The 25,824-nt window shown below is 40.9% G+C and overlaps 1 protein-coding gene across 1 annotated transcript; it reads left to right on the forward strand.

Moving 5' to 3' along the window:
- The first annotated feature begins 719 nt into the window (after positions 1–719).
- On the forward strand, positions 720–25,116 carry RRP15 (ribosomal RNA processing 15 homolog). Its single transcript, XM_068939867.1, has 5 exons — positions 720–1,200; positions 4,693–4,967; positions 6,914–7,011; positions 7,880–8,081; positions 24,523–25,116. The coding sequence occupies exons 1-5, from the start codon at positions 735–737 to the stop codon at positions 24,661–24,663; spliced, it is 1,182 nt and encodes a 393-aa protein (XP_068795968.1). The 5' UTR covers positions 720–734; the 3' UTR covers positions 24,664–25,116.
- The last annotated feature ends 708 nt before the right edge of the window (positions 25,117–25,824 follow it).

Genomic DNA, 25,824 nt, shown 5'->3' on the forward strand with positions numbered 1-25,824 from the left:
TAGTTTGGGAGTGTTTTTAGGTGAGAAATTACCTAAGACGTGCTTGTTTTATAATTTGGGTGCTTTAACTCATCATTTCAAAATGTACCTACTTATAGAGGTATCAGATTGATCGAGTGGGTGATCAGTAGTGTTACTGTCTGCTCTAAACATCTGTGAGTCTGCATACTGGCCCTGAAGCAACAGACACTTAGTGTTAACAAAATCGGAGATTCTCTAACCTAAAGTAAGACTCTTTTTTTTTTCTATACGTAGTGGATAATCGGCTCTTCTGAGCACAAAATGCTTAAAAAACAAACTACTACCATTGACAGGGAAGCATTTCAGTACACCAGCCAAACAGATGTTTACAAAACTGTCTAGCCTCCTAAATCCTGAATCTGAAAAGTTTATAAAAGACTGTAAAGGCTATAAGCTGTGATTCAGGCCCGAGATTACCCTTAGGCCCGTGCAGCGGGGGCGGTTACAGTAATTCTCCTGCGGAAGTTGGGGCGAGGAGCCTGTGTCGGGGCAGACCGGCAAGGCAGGGCGTCCACCGCGGGCGCGGCGCGGAGAGGCGGGCGGCGCCCAGGGCCCGTCCGCCGGCCGAGGCCCCGCGGCCCCTCTGGGGCCCGGGCGGAGCTTGCCCAAACCTGCCCACCTGCACGAATCCCCCCTCACAAGGGAGGGGGAGGGTTTTGGTTTGGTTTTGGGGTTCCCCCCCCCCCCAACGGAAGGGTTGTTATGGTTTCCTGATGGCCGTTAGCCGCCTGGCGAAAGGCGCCGTTGGGAGCCCACGCGGAATTTGCCGAAACCAAACAAAGGCTGCTGGCCCGGCCAAGGGCGCAGCCCGGCGACGCGCCGCCATCTGCCCGCCCCCGCCCCCCGCTCACTTCCACCGCCAGGCGGCCGCGGCCGGCAGCCGCCAGGCCCGCAGCTCTGCACAGGGAGCTCTTCCCCGACCTGCCAAGTTACTAAAGTCGCAGACGCGGCCCCTGCCGCCGCCTCGGCCGCACAGCCGCGTCAGGCGGCAGCTGCTGCTGGGCCCGAAATGGCTCCTCGCCCGCCCGCCCGGAACCTTGGGAGGCGGAACTCGCGTTCGCGGCTGCGGGGGGGAGCGCCGGAAGGGGTTAGCGAGCGCGCGCGCCCTGGTCGTGATGGCGGCCGCCGTGGCGGGCTCACGTGGACGGGGGGTCCCGGCGGGCGAGGAGGCGGAGAGCGGTAACGGGCGGCTGCCGCGGCGGGCGGGAGGGCGGGCGCGGGTCTCCCTCCCTTCGAGTCGCCCTCTCCTCGGGTCGCCTGCGCTGACGGGGCTTCCCTAGCCCCGCTTTGAGCTGCCCTGGCCTCCCCGACACCCCTCTGGCCGGGCCCCGTCCAGGCCCGGACCAGGCCCCCCTTCCCCGCCCTGGTGCCTTCGCGCCCCCAGACCCCAAATCCGGCGCCGGCGCCACCCTCCTGCCTTCGCCGGGCCCGTGTGCGACCCCACACCCGGGGGGGCGCTGGCCCCGCGCCTGCCCCTGGGCTGCTGCGGCCCGTTCCGCCTCCGAGGCGGCGGGGCGCTGGCTGCGGCTCCGGCGCTGCCTGGCCCCGGCAGAACCGCTTCCTGCGTGGCTGCTGCCGCCGCCGGTCTCGGGGCTCGTGCGGCCTTCGGACCGGGCCGGGCCTCGTCCTGGCTTGGCAAAAGCCTGCTGGGAGAGCTGCGTGTGCGGGGTGACGGGCTGTGTGCGGGGGGCGCCCTGCGCTACGCGAAAGCAGCGTGTGCCTGCTGCTCGTTGTGTTGAAGGGAAGCTGTGAAATGCAGCGGTTACGGTCATCCGCGGTGAGAGCGCAGGAGGTGAGCGCCGGGCCAGCGCGGTGCGCTCCCCTCGGTTGGGTGTGATTCGCTACGGCGTCGTGTCTCTCTGTGCGTTGCTGTGATGTAGCTAGCTCTGATCGCTTCTTAATTACCTCGTGTAATTGGGAAGACTTAACGTTATCGTTATTCTGGGAAGAGGCGAGACCGCGTCCGTCTGGAGTCTTGGCTCACCGTGGTTTTTGTTTCGAGGGACAGGGTTGAATCCGAGAGGGAGACTTGCATGGGAGCTGCTGTGAGAACTCGTTTCTGAACATCTGATACTTTTAATAGTACATGTCCACACCTACTTTCTGAACAGTTGATACTTTTAATTGAACATCTCCACGCCTAGATCACTGAACAAGCTTAGGTGAATAAGGAGTGGAGATGCATGTAATTTTCCCCACCTCAGAATTAGGGCATGTATACACTGAAACTATGCGAGCCTTGAACCTTTGAAACTCAGAACAGAACTCCGGGTGATATCTCTGATAGAATTCATCGAGTTTAGGTTAGTTAGACGTACGTGTGCTTTATCTCTTGCTCTTGAAAGATGCTCCGACATATTCAAAATAAATCATGGCTGGTTGTTGAAGCCTTGTTCACCTTTCTGTAACTGTTGAAAGTCCTGCTTGATTTCCAAAGTATTTTTGATGTAGGGCATTAGCCTCCTAGTTAACTCTGTTGGCAGAAGCCGTGATATAAAGAAGAAAAATAATGTATGTTTTTGCAGCTTTCCTTCTTTTTTGAAGCCTGTAGTGGTTCTCGTGGCTAACTGTAGCAGTTGTTCCTAAACAGTATACAGACTTCAGGTTCGGACTCTTGGTAGTTGTTAGATTTGGTATGTATAAGAAGCTGCAAATATGAATTAATTCCTTTTTTTATTAAAACAGGATATTAATAGTCTAGTGCAGACAAGGCTTGGGGCTGAAAACTTGTCAAGTTTCGTTACCTGTGCATCTGCTTCTATGCGTCCAACAGTTTGATTTTGACTTTGGAAACCAGGATATGGAGATGTACTGATAGACTGAAGATGATGCAGCTTTTAGTGATTACTGAATGTGTTGAACAAATTTTCCACTTCCAGATTTCCATTTTATAATAAGGGCTGTTACAAAAACCAGTAATTCGTCCTGTGTGTAGCATGACCATATTTTTGCTTTAAAGTCTATAGTATGAACACAAAGTACTAATACGATTAGTAAAGATCATACTGATACATGTAAGCCATGAGTATTCAGGATGTATTTCTTTTCTACATCTGTGATTTAAACATATAGTCTTGCTTCTTTCCATAATGATGACCAAGTGTCTTCCCATCCTCTGAAGTCTTGGCATTAGAGGCTTAGTTTTAAATTGGTTAACGTGATTGTTTTGCTGCTAGTTTATTTTATTACTGGTTCAAAAAAAGACAAATGGAAAGCAGCAAAATGACTTAGTCTGGCCACAGGGTGTTTCTACTTGTAAATAAATACGCAATTGATTAATAATGAATGAGAGGACAAGACTATCATTAATGCTATCTACATCGTTTTATGGAAAACAGGTCTTCTCAAGCAGTCCTGACCTCTGTCTCTTAAAAGTTTGACTGATAAAGGTAATTAAAGGGTGTTAGTAATGCTTACAAAGTTAAAATGCTTAGTTCAGTAGAACATAAAATTATAACTTTAAAATATTTTTTTCTAATGTAGCGTGAGAGTGTTAGACTAAAACTAGAAAACTAATATATCGGAATCACTGGAGAACTGTCCCTTTGCTAGTGGGATTGTGGAGGAGTCAGTACCCAACCTGATTCTATTCATTGCTTGCTTCAGGGGTTCGAAAGTATACATGAAATAATTCATTAAAAACGTGTGAGTGGTAAAAAATATTAGTAGAATGGTAGCTAATAATGGCAGGACACTCGTATGTACTGTTTTTCATTACAGTCCACTGAAACAACCACATATGTTTCAGTGCTTCCTAAACTTGAGCGAGGCTCATTCCACTTAATCACTTTCACAGCTGAAGATCTTATTTTTGTTATTTGACCCACTGAGCAGACTAATGAGGGAAGATTCTTCATGTAGATTTGTTTTGATGTCTAGTTGGCTGTTCTCTCATGTCTTGCTATTGGTTGATTCCAAAGTCCAGTTTCTTTCTATTTTTCTTTTTTAAAGAACATGGAGGAAGGATATCTGAATTTGAGGTTTATTTTTTCTGCAGCAGGGTGTGTGTGTGTGTGTGTGTGTGTGTGTGTGAAGAATCTGAGCAGTTACTCATACCAGAAGTCTCGGCGCCTCTGGTTACTTTTGAGATACCTGACAACCGTCTTAATTCACAAAGTGTGTTCTTTCTGCTTTGCTAATCATATTTTGCTGGCTTTATTTCCCTTTAGCAAGCTTTGCTTTTATGTAGGAAATGCCCACCTTCAGCTTAATCGGTTTGGCTATAAACATTTAAACACTAGGTGTCACTGTTGCAGTTTGTATGTACATACTTGTATTCATACGTATGTATTTCTGTATATATGTGTGCATATAATATATAGGTTTTTTTGTACTGAAATCTTTTCTCGGGAACCTCATTTTGACTTTAAATCATCAAAATATTCATTCATCTAATAATAAATTACCAAGGCTGTCTTATCTCTTTTACCTAACCCTTTAAATCATTGCTGAGAGGAACAAACACTTGCACTATATACTTTCTAATAAATTCTGATAAGCTTATTATGCTGGTGCATACTTTCTTGGGCGCTGTCCTGAGGAATCAGTTGTAACAGCAAGCAGCGCATGGACCTGAACTCTAGTAGCATTTACGCATGGAGGAAATTCGAGTCGTGATAGGTTTTCACTAGAAAAAGAAACTCTGATACCTCTTTTACTTTCTTTCTCTAGGTTCTGAGTTAAGCTCCGGGCTCCCTGAAGACAGCTACTCTTCAGGAGGTGAAGTCTTGGAGGGTGATGATGAGGATGAAACAGCAGCCCCTGGCAACGTGGTGGAAGAGGCATCGAGCTCGAAAGCTGGCCCAGGTGCAGGATGGGCAGATGCCATGGCAAAAGTGCTCAACAAAAAGATTCCACAAAATAAGTCCATCATCTTGGCTAAAAGTAAAAAGCTGGAGAAAGAGAGAGAAAAGGAAAAACAGGAAAGATTGGAGAAGAGGAGGAAGGTGAGAAAGAGCATTTCCCTGTACAGTCACAATCCAATGAGGATGTGCCCAGGATCCCCTAAGCAGGGATTTGGGAGAGCTCTCAGAGATTCTCTCCATTTTGAAATCTCTTCTGCACCGTGATCTCAAGCAGCTTGAATTTTTTGACCTTCCAGGACGGGCCTTCTGTAAGGCCTTTTCCTTTACTGTTTTTTCTGGGCCATCACAGAGGCTCGTCCTTGGCAGCAGGACTATTGCAATCAGTTTTGCTCTCAGCCTAAGGTATTTTTGCTGTTGAGGGAATGCAAAGCAGTTGCTTGAAGCTCAGTTTCCTAATGGCTACTCTTAATCTAGGATGTAAATGGCTTCCTGGGCATTACAAATGAAAATAATTCTGTCTTTCTGACATAGGTGAGAGGGAGAAAGGTTAAAAAACTGTTTTCCGTTAAGTCCTCCTATGACTTCCAAAATCAAAGGCCTCTAGGTTGAAATTGCAGTAATCCTTTATGTGCTTGTGAATCACTGTGTTTGCTCCCCTCTCTGATTTTCCTGATAGCAGTTTTCTGTAGCTGAAGCCATGTTCTGAAGAACTTATGGTTCTGAAACTGTTATGAGGAAGACAAAACTATGTTGACAATTTAGTAGTTTGTATGTCTTTTGGTGGAACTTGAATTTCAGATTATAACTGATTTCTTTTCAGGCTAAAAAGTTATAAATACTTCTTATATGTCTTCTTAACAGTTCTATTCTAATAGAACTAGAATGGAATAGATAACCGGGCTATCTGTCTGATAGTCTGGGACATATTGTGGTTAGGCCATGGCCTGCCTTTAAGATACAGAGGACTGCAGTAGGGCATTTAGTCAGTTATGGTTGTCCTAAATACCTGGTTCTATCCAGTACTGCAAAGCAGAGGTGGACTGCAAGGCTCTAAACTGATTTGTTCACCCTTAGAAAAACGTGAAAACAGTCTGCCTCTTATTAATTTCTTTCTGATGGAAGCTAGATTGGGGCAGTTCCTTTCATCAAAGGCCAAAGCATGGTCATAAACTCATGTATTCATAGCAGTCTGCCTGGAATTCTAAAGATAAGGACTCTGTAATTCCCTGAAAGACTCTTTGTGTGGCACAGAATTAATGCAACATCGCCATGACTAGAACACTGCTAAATTGTTAGGAGGGAAAAAAAAAAAAAAAAAAAGGTCACCATTGTTACTTTGCTCTTGAAGCAAGGGCTGGGGAAATACAACTTTCTACTATTGCAATGGGAATATACAGCCAGCATTGCTGTGGCTGATGATAATAGTGAGGAAAGAATGATTTTTTTCTGTTTTGAAGCTCATTGTTTCAAGAACCAAACTGATCGATGTCGTGCATGATAGTACTTCTCCAGTGGGTGCTCTGTACTCTTCTTCGTGTTTGGGTTCTGTCCTTTGTAGTCTTTACCATGTGGCATTGTTGATCACAGAGCTGTATTGTGATTAATTCAGCTGGGGAAGTAAAATTCTTGAGGCCCAAAGTGTGACATGCATGCCTTGATAGGTCCAGGATTTTATTATGTATAAATTGCTCTGTGATCAGTTTATGAAGGCTTGGAGGATTGGGTTGAAAGCTCTCTGCGAATAATTCCCTTGTCCCTAGCAGTCAGTGTGAAGGTGTTTGGGTTTTCCCTGGACTCCTTTTGCTTATCTCCAGCTGGAGGTGTTGCTGAGGTGTGACTCTGATCTCTTTTGTTACAGAGGCAAGTGATTGTCTGAGATTTGATTGGGGCCCCTTATGTGCCAGTGCAAGAAACTTCCCTAGGACCCATTGTCCAGCCCTTTAAAAACATTCTGGAGCTCCCTTTACCCTCAAGCAAACTGAGCTTCGTTGATTTATCATTTTTTCCCTCTTGCTACATATTCCATCAGTGCGTGCTACGTTCTCAAATGCTCCATGTTCTTTCACATAACCGTATTTATAACACAGCTCGATAAAAAGCGGGAGTGGGAAATGATGTGCCGAGTGAAGCCAGATGTTGTCAAAGACAGAGACAGAGAGAGAAATCTTCAGAGAATTGCCACGAGGTAAGAGGCTTTTTTTTTTTTTTTTTGAATGCTTTCTTTAAATATATGTATATCTTAAAGGAGGAAAAGAGGGGGAGAAAAAAAGCAAAAAAGCCGGTGTAGGTAATCTGTTTCCAATCAGATTGAACTCTTAAGAAGTGACTAGCAGGAGCCAAGTGATTTATATACAGGTCTACATTGTACAGTATCAAGTTCAGCAAAAGATTTCAGAAGCTTTATGAAAGCGTAAAAACTTAGACTAGGATGTAATGTTTGCTTAGAGGTGCTTAACTGGAGCACCTTACTTTGTTAGTTTTATACTCTAAAAACACAGAACAATTGCTTCTACCTTTTTTTGTGTATTTATTTTTTTGTCTTCTCCATGCAGTATTCACTGGACTCCCTTTTCTTGTGTTCAGTTGCCTGTTTTGCATTACAGTAGCTTGGTGCACAGAACTAGCTGAACTCCTCACTCGTGTTCTGCCTACATATGCTTGTCTTCTTACAGGACTCACTCTTCCACTCTGTCCCCCTACTTCTGCTGCTCTTAATATGTTGTCTAAGGGATTTAACAGCTGATTGTAGGAAGAGTAACATACTTCTAGGGATGGCACAATCTCTTGCGTTAGTCTTGGGACAGTGTACCATCCTTATATTGGGGTCTGAATAGTTACAGAGCTAAAGTGCATGAAAGCCTCTTACCTTGCAGTGAGTGTTACTGCTTAACTGAATTGAGGTTCTAAGTAACTGCTTTTGGAGCTAGAAGCCTTCTAGCATCTGTGCTGAGTAGGTGCTTTGGTAGAAGGTTCATTTCTGTAAAGACAACTTGGTGTAAAAAGTGGTGGATGTGTTTTGCTTTTTGTTTCTCCCTCTCCTCCTCCCATTCCAGAGGTGTTGTACAGTTATTTAATGCTGTCAGGACGCACCAGAAGAACGTTGATGAAAAAGTGAAGAAAGCTGGGAGGTCTGACAGGCAGCGTGCTAAACTGATGTCATCTGTTTCAAAGAAAGACTTCATTAATGTTCTGCGAAGCATGGAAGGTGCTAAAGGAAACCAGAATCTCTCTGGAAAGGCCACAAAAAGTAAACAGGTAGCTTCATCTTAGTGAAATAACTCATATGAGCTCTTTTCCCGGTATAATTATGCCTGCTCCCTAGAACAGCTGTTATCCAAGTGTCTGGGGTTTTTTGAAGCTAACTGGGGACGGAGTGTCTCTGAGCATATTTTCCCTCTCTTTTTGAATAACAAAATACAGAACAGTGGAAGCTGTCTTGTTGGACATCAAGCCTTGTGTATGAATAAGTTTATCTGTATTTAAAAAAATTAAATTAAAAAAATGGACTTTATCTTGGAATTTACACCAAGCATGTGATAGAAACTGCTAGATTTGAATGGGTTTGTGAAATTTGGAATTTGGACAATAATAGTGAACAGCCTTTTAATATTGTAAAAGGCATGGTGGCTCCCGTGGTAAGTCTAGATTTTAGATGATATGGTGGACCATACAACTTGTGTGTATGCACGGTTTTGGGTGTTTGGAACTCCCTTGCTCTGAATGATTATGGTAGCTGGAACTGAAAAGCTTTACCATACACGCAAATATTATGATGGAAAGAAACTGTATTATGATGGAACAAAACTATAATGATGGCCTATTAAGAGACATATTAAACATTATATGTGGGGTTTTTCTTTCCCTAATTCTGTTACATTAGTTGGTGTGGCTGTATTGCTGATGCGATGTTTTGGAAAGAAGTACTTTAACATATTTTACTCTTTCCGAACGTGCTCAAGTGAGAGAGACAATGTTGTTGGACTCATTCAACTCTTTACTGGTCCTTTCAACTCGCCAAGTAGCTCGGAGTTGAAAACAAGTTGCTTAGACCTATGCTTTCTCATATTTCAGAAGCTGCCCGTTTTTTTTTGAAGCGGATTTGTGTTCAGGTTTGAACTTTGTGCTTGGTAGTGGGTGGAATACTTCTGTTGGCCCAGACTCACAGCAGTTAACTAAATGCTTTTCTGTGCCAAGAAGAAATACTTTAATCAGTTGGGAGACAACAGTTTGTCATATGTTTTTTGTTTGTGTGCACTTGGGGAGCATGCTGAAACACTGCCTGGCATGAAGAGCTCATAGAATTTTCATGCGAGTGTAATATTAAAGTATTTTTTAAATTCTTTGGATAACAAGAACAATTTAGCTTGGTGCTGACACTTTATTTCTCCTTAAATAATTCCAGCTTGCTTGTTTGGGTGGGCGGGGGTATGTGTGTGTGGTTCTTCCTTCCCCTTCTCGTTCTCCCCCCCCCCCCCCCCCCGAATAGCAAAAGAACTTCAGAGTAATAGCAGTGCCTACTACTACTGCTGTTGTTAAAGGCTGGTCAGGGTTATTAACTTGACAGCCAAGAGAATTATAGATCAGCTGGAAAAACATGGCAGACTGACATGGAATCAATAGCTGAGCAAGAGCTAGGATTTTTTTTCTTTCTGTCATATTTTAGCAGGGCAATTTTCTAATTACTAGGCCAGAAAACATAGTTTCTGTACAGAAACAATGTTTCTGTACTCTAGAACGAATGTCTGATTTTTGGCAGCATCAGTACCAGCACACGTCCATTAAAGTGCTTTGGAGAAACAGTGCTTTGGATGATTACGGGTTAGCTGGTTTTTTGAGCATTGGTAGGTGATGTTTTCATGTTCCCCCTGAACATAAAAGCTGCAGACCTGGGAGTTTTTCCGTCATGAATTTAAAGCTACGCTTGCTTTTTTTGGAGTAGTCATGTCTGCCTATATATACCACCCTCCCTTTCTCCCCCTTTTCCTTTTGCAGTGACTCTTCATTCAGTACTGAACCAAACTATTTAAGAACTCTTTTCAAGCTGTTCTTAATCCACCTTATTTTCTCTTGAGGACATATCTTACCAGTTTAGCATGCCCCTATTCTCTTACTTGTTTATGCCTGAGGTTGAGGCCAAAATCTGATCTTTAGTCTCCTCCTTAGAATTATACAAACATTCTGCCACTGAGCACTACTGCTGGCCTCCTGCATCATATCTTTGCTTCTTGGTCTTTGTGGGTTTTTCAGAGGGTGGGAAGCAGGGATGAAGCTGATCTCTGAGGAGATGGTGAATTCCTTAGAGCAGGGGTCTGGTTGTTTGTTTGTTTGTGCCATATGAAGGTGTGGGATTTTTTTTTTTTTTCCCCCCCCAAGAGTGTTTTGGCTTAAGCACTTGAGTATGGCTTGCATTTGTTCTTTAAAAGGAGGGGGGAATATATTTATTTATTTCAACATAAACAATGGAAGAGATGCCAATCCCAAGCTCTAGGCACCCTGCCATCAATTAAAATGCAGTCCAGAACAATAAAAACACTACCCCACCCACATAAAACAAGCAGTCAGCAAGAAAAATAGGAGAATAAAGTTTTCCCAGTGAAAGCAAACCTTTCTTTATCCAAGCCTTGTGTTAAGCAAAGGAGACTTGACTATATGCGTGAGACTGGTCAAGTACTTACGTTTCTTACTCTCTGCAGTGGTATGTGAATGCAAGATTTGCTGCCATGTTTTTTAAAGGGTGCTGACTTCTTCCGAATGTGTTGAAGAGATCCCTTATAAAGTTCTGTTATAGTTGATTATTTAGTCATGTGTATATATATGCATATGAAAAAGAAAATATATGCTCTGTAAAGGCCCATCTGTAGCACTAAGATTTATCACTTTAGCACAACCAGCTTCTAAAATGTGTTCTCTCTCTTTCTGCTGGTTTCTCGTGTTAATGGGAAAAACAGGCAGCCTGTGCCCTTGCAAGAGCTCTGCTGCTTGTGGTCTTGCGTGCTTTGTAGCTGTTGGTCTAAACACTATTTAGTGCGAGTTTTCACCCATTACCCAATACAGATATGAAAGAAAGACTATAATGCTATAAAAAATTTCTTTTGCCATCTGAAACTGTAGCCTTCTTTCAGGTTTTGTGTGCCCAGATGGGAGTAATTACTTTTTTGAGCTGGTGCCAAAAGCTTTGCCTTTCATATCATTAACTGTTTATCAAGGTATTTCTTAATCCTCGCTGAGCCAGCTGACTTGTGTAATATTTTTCCCTGTTTTTTTCCGAGGTACTGTACACAATGCTTGCCTCTGGGTAAAATCATTTGATTTCCTTCTTCCCCTCCACCTCCCCCATCTGAAAGCCTTTCAATATGGGAGAGGAATGCAATAATTTAAAAATACCGCTCATTTGTTGTTTGTGTTTTTAATAGCATTTGTCAAGAGATAGAAGGCATTTCAAGTTGTGTTCAACACAATCGTTACAGAGCAAGTTTTCAGTTCGTTATATGTTGATTGTATCTTGCTACTGCTCACCTGCAAGATACCTTAAGAAATGTTTTGTTAATCTCCTGGTTTAAAAAATGTATGCATCAGAGACGCTGTCTTTCCAGTCCTGGAGGCTGAAGTCATTTTTACGACCACAGAACAAACATAGCAGTAGGTGGTGGTGGTGAAGTGTTCCTTGCACTACTCCAGTGCATCTTTGTTGTACTTTTTTCCTTTGGAGGTAAGTTCCTTTCTTTTTGAATAACCTTTCAGACAACTGCTTGTGAAAGAGACATCGCAGGGCCTAACATAGGTGGCACATTTGTCACGGACACTTCTTTCTTATGCTGGCTCTGAGTCTATTAATTTCTTTTCTGTAGCCTGTCAGCTGTTCATCTGGCCTGGCCTGGCCTGGCCTGGAACTAATTGGAGCTGGTAATCTGAAGTTGAATGATAATAAATTACAGATTGTGGTAAATCCTTATTAGGAAAATATTTTGCTTTCCAGCACCCTTTTCTTTTAAAATCCGTATTTAAGGAAACAAAAAACTCCCTTTGTACACAGTTTTTCTTATCGTGGTCTGTTTCAAGGATAGATTTTTAGTATGTGATTATAGTGAGGCTAATTTCAACTCTCATACTTGTTACTTTCAGGTTATGTTAATACACATAACATACACCAGCTTTCATGAAAGCCCAGCACTCCAATTAAAGTCGAAGACTCCAATGAGTTAGATTAGACTCAAGGCATGCTTTAGGTATCCTTAACAAATTTCTGGGCGCTGTTAGTATTATGGCTTAACAAAGTACCTTTGCTTCCAAGGTTGAAAGAGGCTTCTGATCTCTCAGACCTGTAGAGACATGTTGGCTGATGCAGTGAATTATGAGAGGGCTGAAAACGTAACTGTATGAAAGCGTAGCGTTTCAGAGTTAACATTCCCAGGGCAGACAAAACTTTGCTCCATCGCTGCATGCCGTTTCCACCAGGGTTATTCATTATGTGGTGTCAGCAAAAGCACTAAAAACTCCTCTTGACTTTTTACTTACCTTTTGTGCTACTCCCTGTAAAGCATTGCTGGATGATAAAATAAATAACTGGCATGAAAATCACAAATATTCTTTGTGACAAGCACAATCTGCACTCGTGAACGTTTAATTTTGGATTAGGTCTTTGAAGCATGGCCTTCTGAATCACCCATGTTTGCTTCAACTTTTAGGCTTTCTCATGTCAAACCTGCTGCAGAACATTTAAATGGTGGAAGCGAGCAGGATTTTCCGTTCTACTTCGGTTAAAATGATCCAAACTCTGCAAGATAATTTTTCTATAAACTTTACTGCTGACTGTGTGACTTAGAAGTATGATTTGATTCTCATGCTGTGATAGCAGTTAGAAAAAAGACTTGTTTTATTGGTCTCAAAATATTATCTATTCTAAAATAATTTATTGAGGAAGGAAAGTTTGGCAGAAAAGAATGCAAGTGTTATTTCATGTCACCTGTTACTCATATGAGACTGTTCAGTGCTTGCTTTAGAGCTGGACTGAGAATTGGAATAATTTTCTAGCAAAGTTTCCTCTGACTAGTGTGCATTTAATAAATGAGCCTGGTGTTTGGTAAGTAATTAAACTGCAGATAATTAGAGTCAGGCTGGCTATAGATGTTTCTTTTATTCATAGAATTTTTAAAAGGTGTAAATGTTGCAATTCTAAGCAGTAATTTCAAGATTATTCAAGGGCAGAAGTACTGCATTTCCAACTTTTGCTCTGACTGATGGTCTTGCTGGGACCCAAGTAGTGGAATGGGAGCTTTTATTTGTCAAGTTAGATGAGGGTGTAAGTGTTTTTTCCAGTTGAAAGTTAGATCTGTTTAAAACCTGTGACAATGCCTTCTTTTTCTTACAGCTGCAATAAGTAGTGGCCATTGGCATGCCGTTCTACTTTTTTCCAGCTTCCATAGTACAGAAATGTAAAAACCCTGATTATTTTCATCCATACACCTGTTTGGATGGACAGGAATGTGAACAACTGCTTCTACCAGCTGTAGGAAGTATTTTATTTCTGAAGTGTGGATGAAAGCATAGATTTCTCCTAGCAGCTCTTGTAAGGTGTATCAACACATCTTCTAATCTTGAAAGGAAATTTTTATCTCAACAGGGGATAATGACATTGTAGAGTGGAAGAGTAGCAGTAGTTTATCGCTACAACTGTTGTAGGCTGGCATTACAGAAATGGTTGAAGGAGAGACTACACGTGCATGTGTTCCGGCAGATTAGACGGGGTATCTAAATGCTAATTTAATTTAGACTTGTTCTCCTAAGTTTCATAAGTGTCTTCCCACTACATGCACAGAAATTTTAATTTGGATTCCTTTATGAATCCTGTATTTGTGTCTGGATTTCCCAAATGTGTGTATAGGAGGTGGCCTTCAAGAGAGTATATGCTTGAATGTTATGGTTTTTAGTGTAACTTTTTGTTTTTGTCCCAGTAGTTGTTGACTACTTAATTACACATTGTATTCTAATTTAAACCTTTATGGATAACTGTCGTACAGGCTGCCATTAGTTTGTTATATACCAAGTTTCTTGCGTTCTTTAAGGGCTGTTATGTGTTTTTTAAAGGTTTATTGTTGATAACTTTTGTTTTATTTTGTTTTTTTAATCTGTTTACAGGAAGACACAGTGACTCACCCAGTTTGGGTCATCAGCAGGACTGGGTGTTTAGATGTAGAAATTCAGTTCCTTATCATTTGAGTTAGCTTCCCCCCCCCCCCCCCAACCTCGTTGCTGATAACATGCATCTCTGTTTATATGGAAATGTCGGCCAGTGTTATGTGTGTTTGATTGATAGATGTCAAGAACTTGACACTGTGGGTTCAAATCCAGAATAGAGGAGTAAGGGCTGTGCAACAGCAGTATCTCACCAGGTTCACCTTTTTTCTCCCTGTGTTCTAACCCCCAAGTTTCCCCTTCTGCTCTCCTTTTCAGTCGCCCGTAGCCTATCTTCTGTTATACTTCATCAGAAGCCAGAAGGGGAAAAAGATTGTGCTTTTGCCCTGTTTCCACCAACCTTTTTTATCCTCTTCATGTTTTATGTTCTTGTCAGGTTCTTTTCCTTGGTACTGCAGGATCAAGCACGTCCTACGTTCAGGTGCCTGATGCTAGAGTGACCTTTAGAACTAATTGCATAGGAAGACGACCTGCTCTCTTGTTGTCAGTATGATTTGTGAACAGTCCGGTTCAATGCAGTCTTTTATGAGATGCAGATAGTATGTGATCAGTGAGAACAGTTTTTGTTTTGTTTTTTTAAGAGAATTTGACTGCTAAATGCCTCACCTATCTCTACTGAGCATATATGACCTGAGGTTTGGGGTGAGTGGCATCCCCCAGATCTGCAAAGATGCCCATGAAGATAGCAAAAGGCACCTTTGCAGCTGCAAAATAAGTCCTTAACAGATTTTAAGTCCTAAAATTGAATGACAGAGGATGCCTATAAGAAGTATTTCTCTTTCTTTTTTCTTCCTGAAAGCTGTTGACAAAATGTTTTAGGTTAATCTCGTCTGGAAAAGAACTCAGTATTTTTAGTTTAGGTTTCCCCAAAACCTCCAGCCTGAAGCAGATGGCTGCATTGGAAAACTTCAGCCTAAAGGAGTCGAAGCATGGGAAATTTTGTGAGTTAATATAGACGGGGTCTAATGATTGAAATATCAGACAGTATTAGGACAGCTCTACCAGCTCCAGCTATAATATTTGAGATTAGCTTCCCTCGCTATTTGATTAGACGCGCACAGGCGACTATGATAGCATTCTACAGATGTTGCTGCCAGGCTGTTTTTCAGTAAAACTGTCTCTAAAACAACCACAAGGAGGGGTACACTTGTACAGCTTGTGGTATACATCTTCTTTTGATATTCCCGTAACTACACAATACACAGACATCCAAAACGTCTAATCCCTATTAGATTGCTTTATTGAAGTCTAAAACTATGATCTGCAGAGTTATTTTTAATGAAAATTTGTCTTGAGTTTAATCTGTGACTTGTTTTTTGACTGAAGACGTAGTAGCCTAGGCCTGTCATGGTGGCAGAAAGCTGTTCCTTCTCCTGAATATTAAAGTCATCATTCTTTTGGGGACCTTTCACTTTTTCCAAGTTCCGGTTCCTTTGGTTGTTTATGTCTGTCTAACAGCTATCTCCCTAGTTGCCTCAGAATTCCTTCTGACCACTCACTAAGCTCCACTAATTAATAATTAAGTACTTCTGGTTACTGCTTATAGGCTTTTGTAGCTGAGACGGTTTCAGAGTTTCAACTAATGCTGTCTCCGAGTAAATCTCACAAAAATTAGAATTGTAGGCACAGCCCTGTTTTAAAGAAAAATCAACTGAAAAAAAACCCAGCTCCACCTTTATCTAGTAAATTGAGTTGGAAACCCTATAAAAGCAGCTCTCCGCCTTTGACTTTGTTCATAACTCTTACAGACGTGGCAATGTAGTTGGAGAAAATATATCTAAACTTGTCAGAAAGTTCATGCAGAAAAGGTTCTCTTTCTGGAAGTAACAAAGGTAGGGTGGAGTTTGTCTATTAGCACAAGTTTGTTTCCCCCATCTAAGCACTTTCTATTGCACGTTATCTTGAAAAGTGGTTCCCTTACTTTGAAGTTTTATTAAGGTATAAAACGTTCTGATTTCCAGAGTGTTGAAGATGTGTATTAGAAGCGACCGCTGTGCACACCTACTCTTCTGTTTGTCTTGGTCGAGTTCAGGAGTGGTGGGTCAAAATGGAAGAATAGCTAGAGGGTTGCTGGCTCCCCTCCCCCCCCCCCCCCCCATGGAAGAATCCCACCGTTTTTTAACGACAATTTCTGAATTCACTGACAGCTTAAAACAGATGTTAGGTGATAATTTGCAGGGTTTTTTTTGGTTTGTTTGCTTGTTAGTTTTTTGAACCTACTTTTACTGCAAATAATACTAAAACTTTGTTTCCTGGAAAGATCTGACCTCCTTTCAGTTCCCTTTTGAGGTGTTCTGCGTGCGTTTTTTCTTCCCGATCTGCAGACATTGTGAAAAACCTATGCAAAAACTCTGAAGGAGAGGGAAGGGTAAGAAACGAAGAGAAAGGATAGTTTAATGGTAAGAGAAGAGATTGGGATCATGGGGATGTTGCATAGTTCTTCTTGGTTTTAAACTGCTTTAAAAAAACAACCTGGAGGAGGATTTAACTAGTCAAGCTGTTTAGTAGTCGTACAAACTTCAGTATTTCATATTTAGTAACAAAAATACACAAAAGCTAATTCACTGTGGTTTTTTCCTCCCTTCCCTCCTTCCCCCCAGTTATTTGAATCTCTACATTTGTTTCAGGACCCAAGTGGAGTCCTGGTTCAGAAAAAGGAGGCTCTTAAGTGCTGGATGTGAAGAAACTTTGACATCACTGTAGCCTTAAAAAACAAAAAAAACCCTTTTGTGACTTGCTTTGCTGTGCCTCTTGCTGAATCATGATGAAAAACAGTGGATAGTTTGAGCATCACTTGCAGGAAATAACCTTTATCGCATGCATGTTTCCTAGGTATGGTTTAAGAACTGGGGAACTGGGTGACTTGCAAAAGGAATGTTGTGGGTCTGGCTAACGTGCAGAGTGAGAGCTGATCCTTACTCCGTGATGTCTTCGTTACTGCAGGAAATACACATTAAGAAGTGCAGGACCAGCTGACTGATGGAAGCTATTTTCATCACTCACAAAAAGTTGTGTGGTTTTTCTTTCTGAGCTGAAATGATAAGTTTTTTTTTTTTTTTTTAAGAAAAAATTTGTTCTTTCCTACTTTGCTTTGAATCACATCTTTCCAAATAGAAAAGTTCTTCATTCACTGTTTTTCTTTTAGGAATATCAGTGAAAGTTGCTGATAAGACAGAGTCTATGCAAGTTTGTTGTTGGTTATTGACCCATACTGGGTCATGTTTTTGGTTAAAAGAAAAAAAAAAACTGAACGGGATTTGGCAGACTGTTCTTAGCTGAGGCTTGAGGTTAGTTTTTTTACATTAAAAAAACCTATTCTTTCTTGTCTTTCTAGGTCAGGATTAAGATGCTCTTTGAAACTGCAGTGGCTACCTTATGCCTTAAGTGGATTATGAGGAAGGATTTATGATTCAAGTACTCTGAATACCATAACTTTGTATAGAAACTGTTGCCTGATAAGGAGTGGAAGTATAACGTGTAGTGCTTTAAATACAAAAATCTTGATCATACACTGTTTTTAACCACAGTGCTGATTGGGTCTCCATGTAAAGAATTCGTTGATGAGGTGCTGTGCAAACTATCAAAATTGTCCTTGCTCTAAGAATCCTTTGGCTCAAGTGGATGAGACATGCAAGCTGTATAGAGACTTACGGATGAAGTAAAGGGTTTGAGCAGCAAGTGAATACCAAGATAGCAGTGGTCAGTATGATAGGGAGTGATTTCGCTCTTGGTGGTGTAACTGCAGATAAATACGTATTGCATATGTGACGGTAAAAACGTAGATGGAGATAATTGTTTTTACCGAAGAAAAGAACAAATGTGACTGAAAATGAGCAGGGTTGGCATACTGAAAGCATTTTCTGTAAAGTTGTTGTCCGAATGTGTTACGTGATAACCTAACATGAGGAATGTGTTCTTTCTGTCTGTCTGGGTATCTTCTCTGTAATGATTTGCAGTCAGCTGTGAACTAACTTTTATTTGGTACCTACTTGAAAGTACTCCTTTGTGTGTGGGTGGGAGAAGTGGATATATAGCTGTGAAGTCACAAATTGGAAGGAGCTGGGTGTACTATATTTCTTGAAACAGCTTTGAAGTGTCTATTTCAGCTGAGTAGGTTTCAAGTTGATTACATTCCTTTTAAAAGTGATATGCATAGTTGTGTGCGTTCTGGAAGGGGCACAGTACTGCGTGGAACAACAAACAAGATTTTTTTGTGTGAGTAGCCCCCAGTTGTAAAACTCCCATGCCTTTCACCATCACTTAAAAACAGCTGTAATGAGAATCTCAATGCCAGCATGGCCAGACGTTATCTTGCAGCAGTGTGTGGTAAAATTCTATGTGTAGTGGAAGGATTTCTGAGATGGCTGCTGTCAGAACTGGGGTACAGCAAACGCTGAAGAGCTCCAAAGCTTCCTGCATGCAGAAGGGCCCCATGTCACACTTGAATCCCTAAAACATGTTTGTATTTTCTGGCAGAAATACCAATTTATGAGGTTTCTAATGAACCAGGGTTAAAGAAATCTGTTCTCTCATAAGTTCTTTCTGTTATGCTTCTTTGCAGTTAAGTATTTAATAATGATATTAGTGATCTTTCTTCATTGTTTAAGTCCAAATGAATCTTTAGAATTTCTGTAATTCAGTTCTGACCTTTCATGGGTTGGTGTGTGTTTAAGCCTCTGCATGCCAACCCAAAACGTTCCTCCTTGTTCACACATCCCCAGTTGTAGTAAACCCCAGAGGAGAACGTGAGGATAGGGAGATGCCTCATGCAGGTCGTTAAGTTCAGGGTGGTCTTCTGGCTGTGCTCAAAATGAAAATCAATGTTTGTTGTGTTTCCATTGTCTTGTAGTAATAATTCCAGTGATTTAGTTGCAGAGAAGTTTGAACAGGAACGACAGGATTCAAAACGCTATATTTAAAAAAATAAAATAAAATAAAATACATTCCTCTGTTTGTTTACTAGAAATGTCACTACAGATTCCAGTGTGCACAAGAGACCTTGTGGTTTGCACTGTGATTAAATCTCCTGTGCTGCTGTTGATATCCACAGTATAGTGTCACTTTAAATATACCAAGGCAATTCAGTTTACTTTCTCAAATTTGTCATTCAGAGAGGGGACATAAACGTGTGTTGAATGACTCTTACCTTAAGGAATAAATGATTTGCAGAATTACTGTGGAGCGGAAGAGACCTCTGTTGTGCAGCTTGTGCGCTCTGTGAGCTCGAAAATGCTTTTCAAAATCCAGTGAAGTGTGTTGGGGTGAGACTTTGGCTCGGAAGTTCAAGATAGGTGCAGGTATACGATGTAGTCCTGGGTTTCAGACCCATGCCTTTCTGTCTCTTCAGGATCAGGTGTACATGGGAAGCTTTCTTATAGTCAAGATACTATTATGATTCAAATCGGTTAAAGCTGCAAGCAGTGCTAAATGATTAAACTAAAGTATCATTTTTCTATTTCAAAATCTTTACAATCGGTTTCTACCTATACTGCTGTTTTAGACACTGTAGGCTGCAGGTTTTTTTTATTTTCTCCCAGCCTAGAGGGTAAACTGTTTTCTCTTAGCTTGGGAACGTGGATATCCCTGAGAACAAGTCTAGGGGTAATGGGTATGCTTGCGTTCTTTATCTTCTGTCCCCTTCCCAGGACTTTCTCACAGAGGCTTAACGCACCTCCTGGTATCTCTGTGCTAGTTCTGTTGAGGTGCGTTTAAACCAGCTTGCTTGGGAATGGAGAGCAGAATAATAATGGTCCTGTGGAGAAAGGTGCAGGCTGATAGGAAAGGGTGATTGTCAGGTGTATGTGAGAATGCCTTTTGGCGGTTACACTTTTTAACTTCTTCATTGTGACAAAAGCCTCCCTGTATTTCAAGCTCTCAAATGGCTGTATTGAGCAAAATGGAGGAAACTGGGCAGGCAGTTTGAATTAATTAGACATGTTGGAAATGTTTTCTCAAGACGCCAGAATTGTTGTTTTAGAGATATTTATGTTAGAAATTCCTTCCTTGACAGGTACAAATAAACGCTTATTGTATGTGATGGTAAAGAGAGATGCCCCTGCAAGCTCTGGCAGTTCATCCTGTACGTGGAGCAAAGGCGTGGGAGCCCAGAGTGCTGATTGTGATTCTTAGTTTTCAAAAACATTCATTTGTGAATACCCTGCAGTTATTCTGTCTTCTAAATACAGATAGGCTCTGTGGTGGTGTGGGTGTTTTTCCTATTTTGCAGATGGAGAAACTGAGGTACGTTGAAGTTAACAAGTTGGTGGAAAGCAGAGTGAAATGCTGTCTTTAATCTGTGTGTCCTCTTTTCAGGACATAATTTTTAATACTGTTTCTTACCAACACTGCACTGAAGCAGTATGGGACTATTACCTACTTATACGTAGGGCTCTGAAAAGCTCTGGCAAACTTTGCTGCTTCATTTTTAAGAATTTGCTGTCCCAGTAAAGCAACAGAGGGAATTGACAATGTACTTGGACTTAGAGAGACTGGACTTAATTCCCATAAGCTTTCAAAGCAAGTAGGTTCTGCGCTAGGGCATTGCTTTTACAGACTGATGCAGCTGATGCGCAGTTAGGTGTTTGCTTCTGCTACAAGGGCAGTAACTTGCAGAAGGGGTACCCGATCTTGCAGCGGAATGGCAGCGCAGTCTGCCGCAGCTCCGGTGTTGTTACTTGGTGAGTCTCGGTTCAAGATGGTTACTGTAATTTCATTTAGTGAGAGTGAATTATGTAGCTCCACACGCTTACTGTGATAAAAGAAACGGACCAAAACAGGGTTATTTAATTTCCTAGCTCTAGTGTTTCTAACTGGATCATTATGTAGCTGCTGCTGGTGCCATGGGGCCTTCACAGATCAATTACTTCAGAAGCATCCGGGAGACAGTCCCAGCCCAGATCCCGCAAGCAAGCTTTTTCTGTGTGTCAGCCCTAAGTTTGTTTTATTAGGACTTAGCTAAGAAATATAGGTTGTCTTGTGCTGGTGCAGATTTTTGCAGGTATATCTTCAAAGCAAAACTAGTTCAGGAAGCATGTCCCCACTTCAGACCCTTGTTCTGCCAGATTGAACTGATGCTGTTATAGCTTAGGTGACACAGCAAGCAGCCAAGATAGTGTCTGTTTTATTTGTTTTTTCTCTTTTCAATTTGTCTATCAGTCTGTCCTAGCAAATGGGTACCTGCGCTAGAGTAACCACAACCTCAGGTTTTGTTTTATCTTATTTCAACTTAATTCGATGAGCGCATCACCACATATCAGTGATAAATATCCTGGAGTGTTTATTTTAGGAACTGCCTCCCCCTCGACCCTGTATCTTTAAAAATAGGTTACCACACCTTCAGTCATGGAGTAAACCCATTCAAATGTGTTTTTAAACTGGGGGAGAATATTTCTCTTTTCGCCTTACTCGAGGAATCCATTTTATGTAGCAGCTCACACTAATGTTTATATAGCTTGTTTTGTTTTCATTTGAGGATGTTCAGAGGGGACTTCAGTGTTGTACTGAAATGTGGGAGATGTGGATGAACAGCTGACTGGAAACTCTAAGCAGTTGTATAGAATGAAAGCTGGTTTATTTTCCAAGTGCCAAGGATCAGTTTTGTTTTATTTAGATGAAACTAGATTATAGCATTGAAAACCCAAATACATTAGCATTCTTAAATAAAACAAGTTAGGAAGTAATATTACAGTTGAACTAAATGTTAATTATACAGATAGTCTTGTTGCATATTTTGTTAAGACTTCAGGAATTTTTTGTGATTAAAAAGACTAGTTTTTATTGTTAGGGGAAAATAGAGCAGTAAATGAGTTAGGAATGAAGATACTAAGTGTGGGTTTTCCTTCACTTGGCAGCATGATTAAATTGATTAAATATTTGCTTTCAAGCATTTAATCTCCATCTCTCAGGCACAGACATGCTACCTCTATCCCTCTGCTTAGTGCTTGTGTAAACCTCTGTTCAAACCTCTGTGGCTCATTACATAGCGGGTAATGCTATGTAGGATGAGCATCCCTCTTTTGTTGAGGTCCTGCTTTTGTCCTGTTGTTCGTTTGACCTAGCTAGAAAGCAGGACTAATCTCTTGCTGAATATAAGATTACGATGAATTTGAGTATTGGGCTTTTCTAAGCTTGAGCACTTCCCTGTCATTGCTGATAATGATATACTGCTTCTGTCATGTTCTTTTAAAAAAAAAAACAAAAAACAAAAAAACAAAAAAAACTGCACATGTGGAAAAGCATGGAGTCTCTCTTGCTTTTTCTTATTATTATTTGACTGTTTGGAAAAAGATCAAAAAATAAGATTTTTTTTAAAGGAAAATGGGATTTTTCCATTTGGATATTTCAAATTTTACTCTATGGCACATTCAGATAGTGATGATTTTCAAGAGATCTAGGATTAAAAAAAAAAAGGCTGAATGACTTCAGTCATCTTTTTAGTCTCTCCCTTTGGAAAGGTGAATGTAGCATAAAACAACTGGAATACAGTTAAAAACAGAACTACTCTCTCCTTGTGTCCCTCATTGTAGTACCAGTTTTTCCACTGATACAGACTATTCCTATACGGACATTTTAAGGTCTCTCTAGGGACCTAGCTTATCGTTTACTCCTTTAATTCAAGTTTATTGATTACTCTAGCCTAGATGTTTTCAGGCTGTACTGGATATAGCATTTGAAGTCAGTTGCTGCAAGAGTGAAAGTGGATAGGAGCCACTACCCAGGGGAAAAGGGGGTTTGTTATTTTTTCCATTGCTGCTGGAGATGGGAGAGTTACCCTTAGGAACAGGCATTAATGAGAGCAGCTGTGAAGACAGAAAACAAACCAAAACACAGTACAAGCATCTTGAGGAGCAGCTGTAGAGCTGCTTTTTTTGAACTGGGCCCTAGGAGGTTACTTTTGGGAAGCAAGGTGTAAAGACTAGTTATCCTAATTTTTGTGAGAGTAATTATTTTAAAAGAACTGTAGAACAAATCACATCTCTAAAGGAATATTTCTGTTTTGAATGGCTGTTAAAAATATGTCTTGTTTGGCTGTCAGACTTTTTGCACCCACAAAGCTTCTGTTGCTGTGTTATGATGTGTTAGTTATATAGTGATGGATCTGTGTTTTCTGTTCCTTATTTCTCTGGGAGAAACCAGTATAAAGAATTTAACAGCAAGAGACTGTATGAATGTGAGCTTAATGTGTTCTAATATATTGCATATTCACAGGGGTACAGAAATGCTTTACAAAGAAGAGGCATGAATGTCTACAGCAATCATCTTTGCTACGATTTTAGCATCTAGTCGGCAAAACAACATCCACAAAGGCATTTTTTGAGGGGCATTCCTGTTTCAATTATTGTTTTTGATCAAAGCTGTATTAACGTAGAAAGATACCATAACAGATTATCCACATCCACCGTCAGAGGGTGGCAGTTACTTAAACTGTGCTGAGTGAGTTGAATCCTGTCCTTTTGAGTAGGAAGAGCTCTATCTGAGATGCATGTATAATTCTGTTTCAAAGGCCCTGCAAAAATAAATTATTTTTTCCACTGCCCCATTACTGTTTGGTAAAAAGGCTTTTTCACTTCTTTACTGGACACTGAGCCATGTTGTTACTTAGAAATACTTTGCTATTAGGGCTCAAACCACTGAAATACTCTTCTAGTATGCGGAACAGTGTGAGTGTTTTCGTACATTAAGAACGTGAGAAGCATTACACGTTCAGACCTGTAACATTAAGAATGTAGGAATTACTTCATACTGTTCTTTAAAACTGTTGCCACAGGATGGGGCTGTTGCACTGCCCAAATACCTTCTGTCACTTAAAAGAACTGCGACCTAGCACTGTTTTCAAGGCTAACTTAAAACTAGGTTCCTATTGCTTTTCTTTATTATTCACCAGTCCATGTAGTGTGGCCTCAGTTTGTCTGCTTTCAAGAAGTAGGAAATTTGGAATAAGGTGCTGTTGGCTTGCTGAGTGTAGATCGACTTTCAGTTTCTTTTAGAGGCAGCTTTGCACCATATGACAAGCCCAGGTAGTGAGGTAATAATCCACATAAAGGGGATTCGGTTCACATATCGCAAAATATGTTAAATATTAAATTTTGGATTTTTTTAAGCCTTTATTAAATCCATATTTGTGTTGTAGAAATGTGCCAAGAACTGTTCTAATGAAGCAGCACCTGGGGGTTAATAAATGATATCATGAATCCATTTTGATTGCCAAGAAAGATTTTAATAAAGGAAGCCATGCCCAGGGTTGACTGTTTCATCCATGAGCAATAACTGTTTTATTTCCATGTTCTTTTATTAGTTGGTTAAAACAAAGCTTTCTTATTAGCATCAAGTCATTTATGATTGTCCTGCATATTTCTATATCCATTTGCATAAATAGCTAGCCCTCAGTATGTCTATCAATGCAAATTTTCAAAGTGTGAGATTTTGAGTGCTTGGAGAACTTCCATCTTTCACTGCCACCCTCTCACGTTAATCTTGTCTCCCTCTCTTCCCCTTAAACATTTAGGGTGAAATGAAGTCTGAAGAGGGGCCAGAATGGAATATACTGCGTGATGACTTCATGATGGGAGCATCTATGAAAGATTGGGACAAAGAGAGTGACGGAGAGAGCAATATTGGTCTCAAACAAGAAAATGAAAGTGACTGATGAGTGAAAGTGAAAAGCATTCAAGATAAAACATTATCTTCTTTGTCTGGATAAGAAGTCAACATTCTGTGAATGTACAACACTTGGAGGATGTCTTTCTTCTTTTTTTTAAAGAAGGTAGAGACTTGCACAAGTTTGGGGTGCGTTTTCTCCTCCACTTCAAACTTTTATTTAATACAGCTTCATTCACTGTACTGAAATCCTGAAATATTTTCCAAAACATGTATAATTTTCAACATATTTCCCAAACATTTGTACAGTCAAAATAGTGGCACCTGCCCAATGAAAGATGGATTTTGCCAAGGTCATTAAAAGTTTATACATTAGTCATGGCAATTGATGTATTAGTGCGCCTGCATTTCCAAATCAGTGTTGCACTTTGAAAAGTTGTTAGCAATTCGCAATAGAAATGGCTTACAATAAACACAGAAATGCTGTCACCTTGTAAAGTTATCGGACTCCTACAGAGTCTTTATTACTTTGGCCAGGAAAGGTTTTGTAGATAATAAAGAAAAGTAACCATTAATGTGATAGTTCTGGTCTTGGAGCGTTGGTTTGATTGGAGACAACTATGGAAATACAATTGTAAAAAGAGAGACTTGACCCTACTGATTGGCTTTGTGTGTGTGTATAATATGTTTTTTTTTTTTTCCATTGCAAGTCTGAAGTTATATATCTTAAGAGACTGGTAAGAAAGGAAATGACAGTCATTGCTATTGTTTTTATTGGGGTGGTGATTCTAGTAATGCTGAATAAAATTGCATTCAGTGTTACTCTATGTGGAATGCTCATGTTCTGTTTTTTTTGAGTAAGAAGCTGGACCTATGAGATGTATCCTGTCGGTTTAGTCAACTATAATGTTAATTCTTCGGGTCATTAAAGGGTCTAACAAAAGCCCTTCCTCTCAGGTGTGCACTGTAAGAGTACAAAATTTTGGAAAACGTAGGTCAGTTTAACAGTAGTGGCTTTGTTTAAGCTACAGCAGTTTCTCTAAACTGGTTGTCTGGTTGTGAAGATGCAGGAGCTAACAAATGTAGTACCACATATTATATATAAGCACATTATATACAATATATAGAAGGAATAACATTGTGGTTAAAGAGTTCTAAATGCAAGGCTGGGGCTGAATTCTGTTTGCTTCTCTGTTTCAGGTTGGTTGTC

This window comes from Struthio camelus, chromosome 3 (assembly GCF_040807025.1).
Source record: "Struthio camelus isolate bStrCam1 chromosome 3, bStrCam1.hap1, whole genome shotgun sequence".
Lineage (NCBI taxonomy): Eukaryota > Metazoa > Chordata > Aves > Struthioniformes > Struthionidae > Struthio > Struthio camelus.

Excerpts from the sequence above, each read along its gene's own strand:
- RRP15 (XM_068939867.1), top strand. The coding sequence starts at position 735 with ATGGCCGTTAGCCGCCTGGCGAAAGGCGCCGTTGGGAGCCCACGCGGA. Across the intron at positions 1,201-4,692 it reads GGGCGAGGAGGCGGAGAGCG|GTTCTGAGTTAAGCTCCGGG; the intron begins GTAACGGGCGGC and ends TTCTTTCTCTAG. Across the intron at positions 8,082-24,522 it reads AGGCCACAAAAAGTAAACAG|GGTGAAATGAAGTCTGAAGA; the intron begins GTAGCTTCATCT and ends TTAAACATTTAG.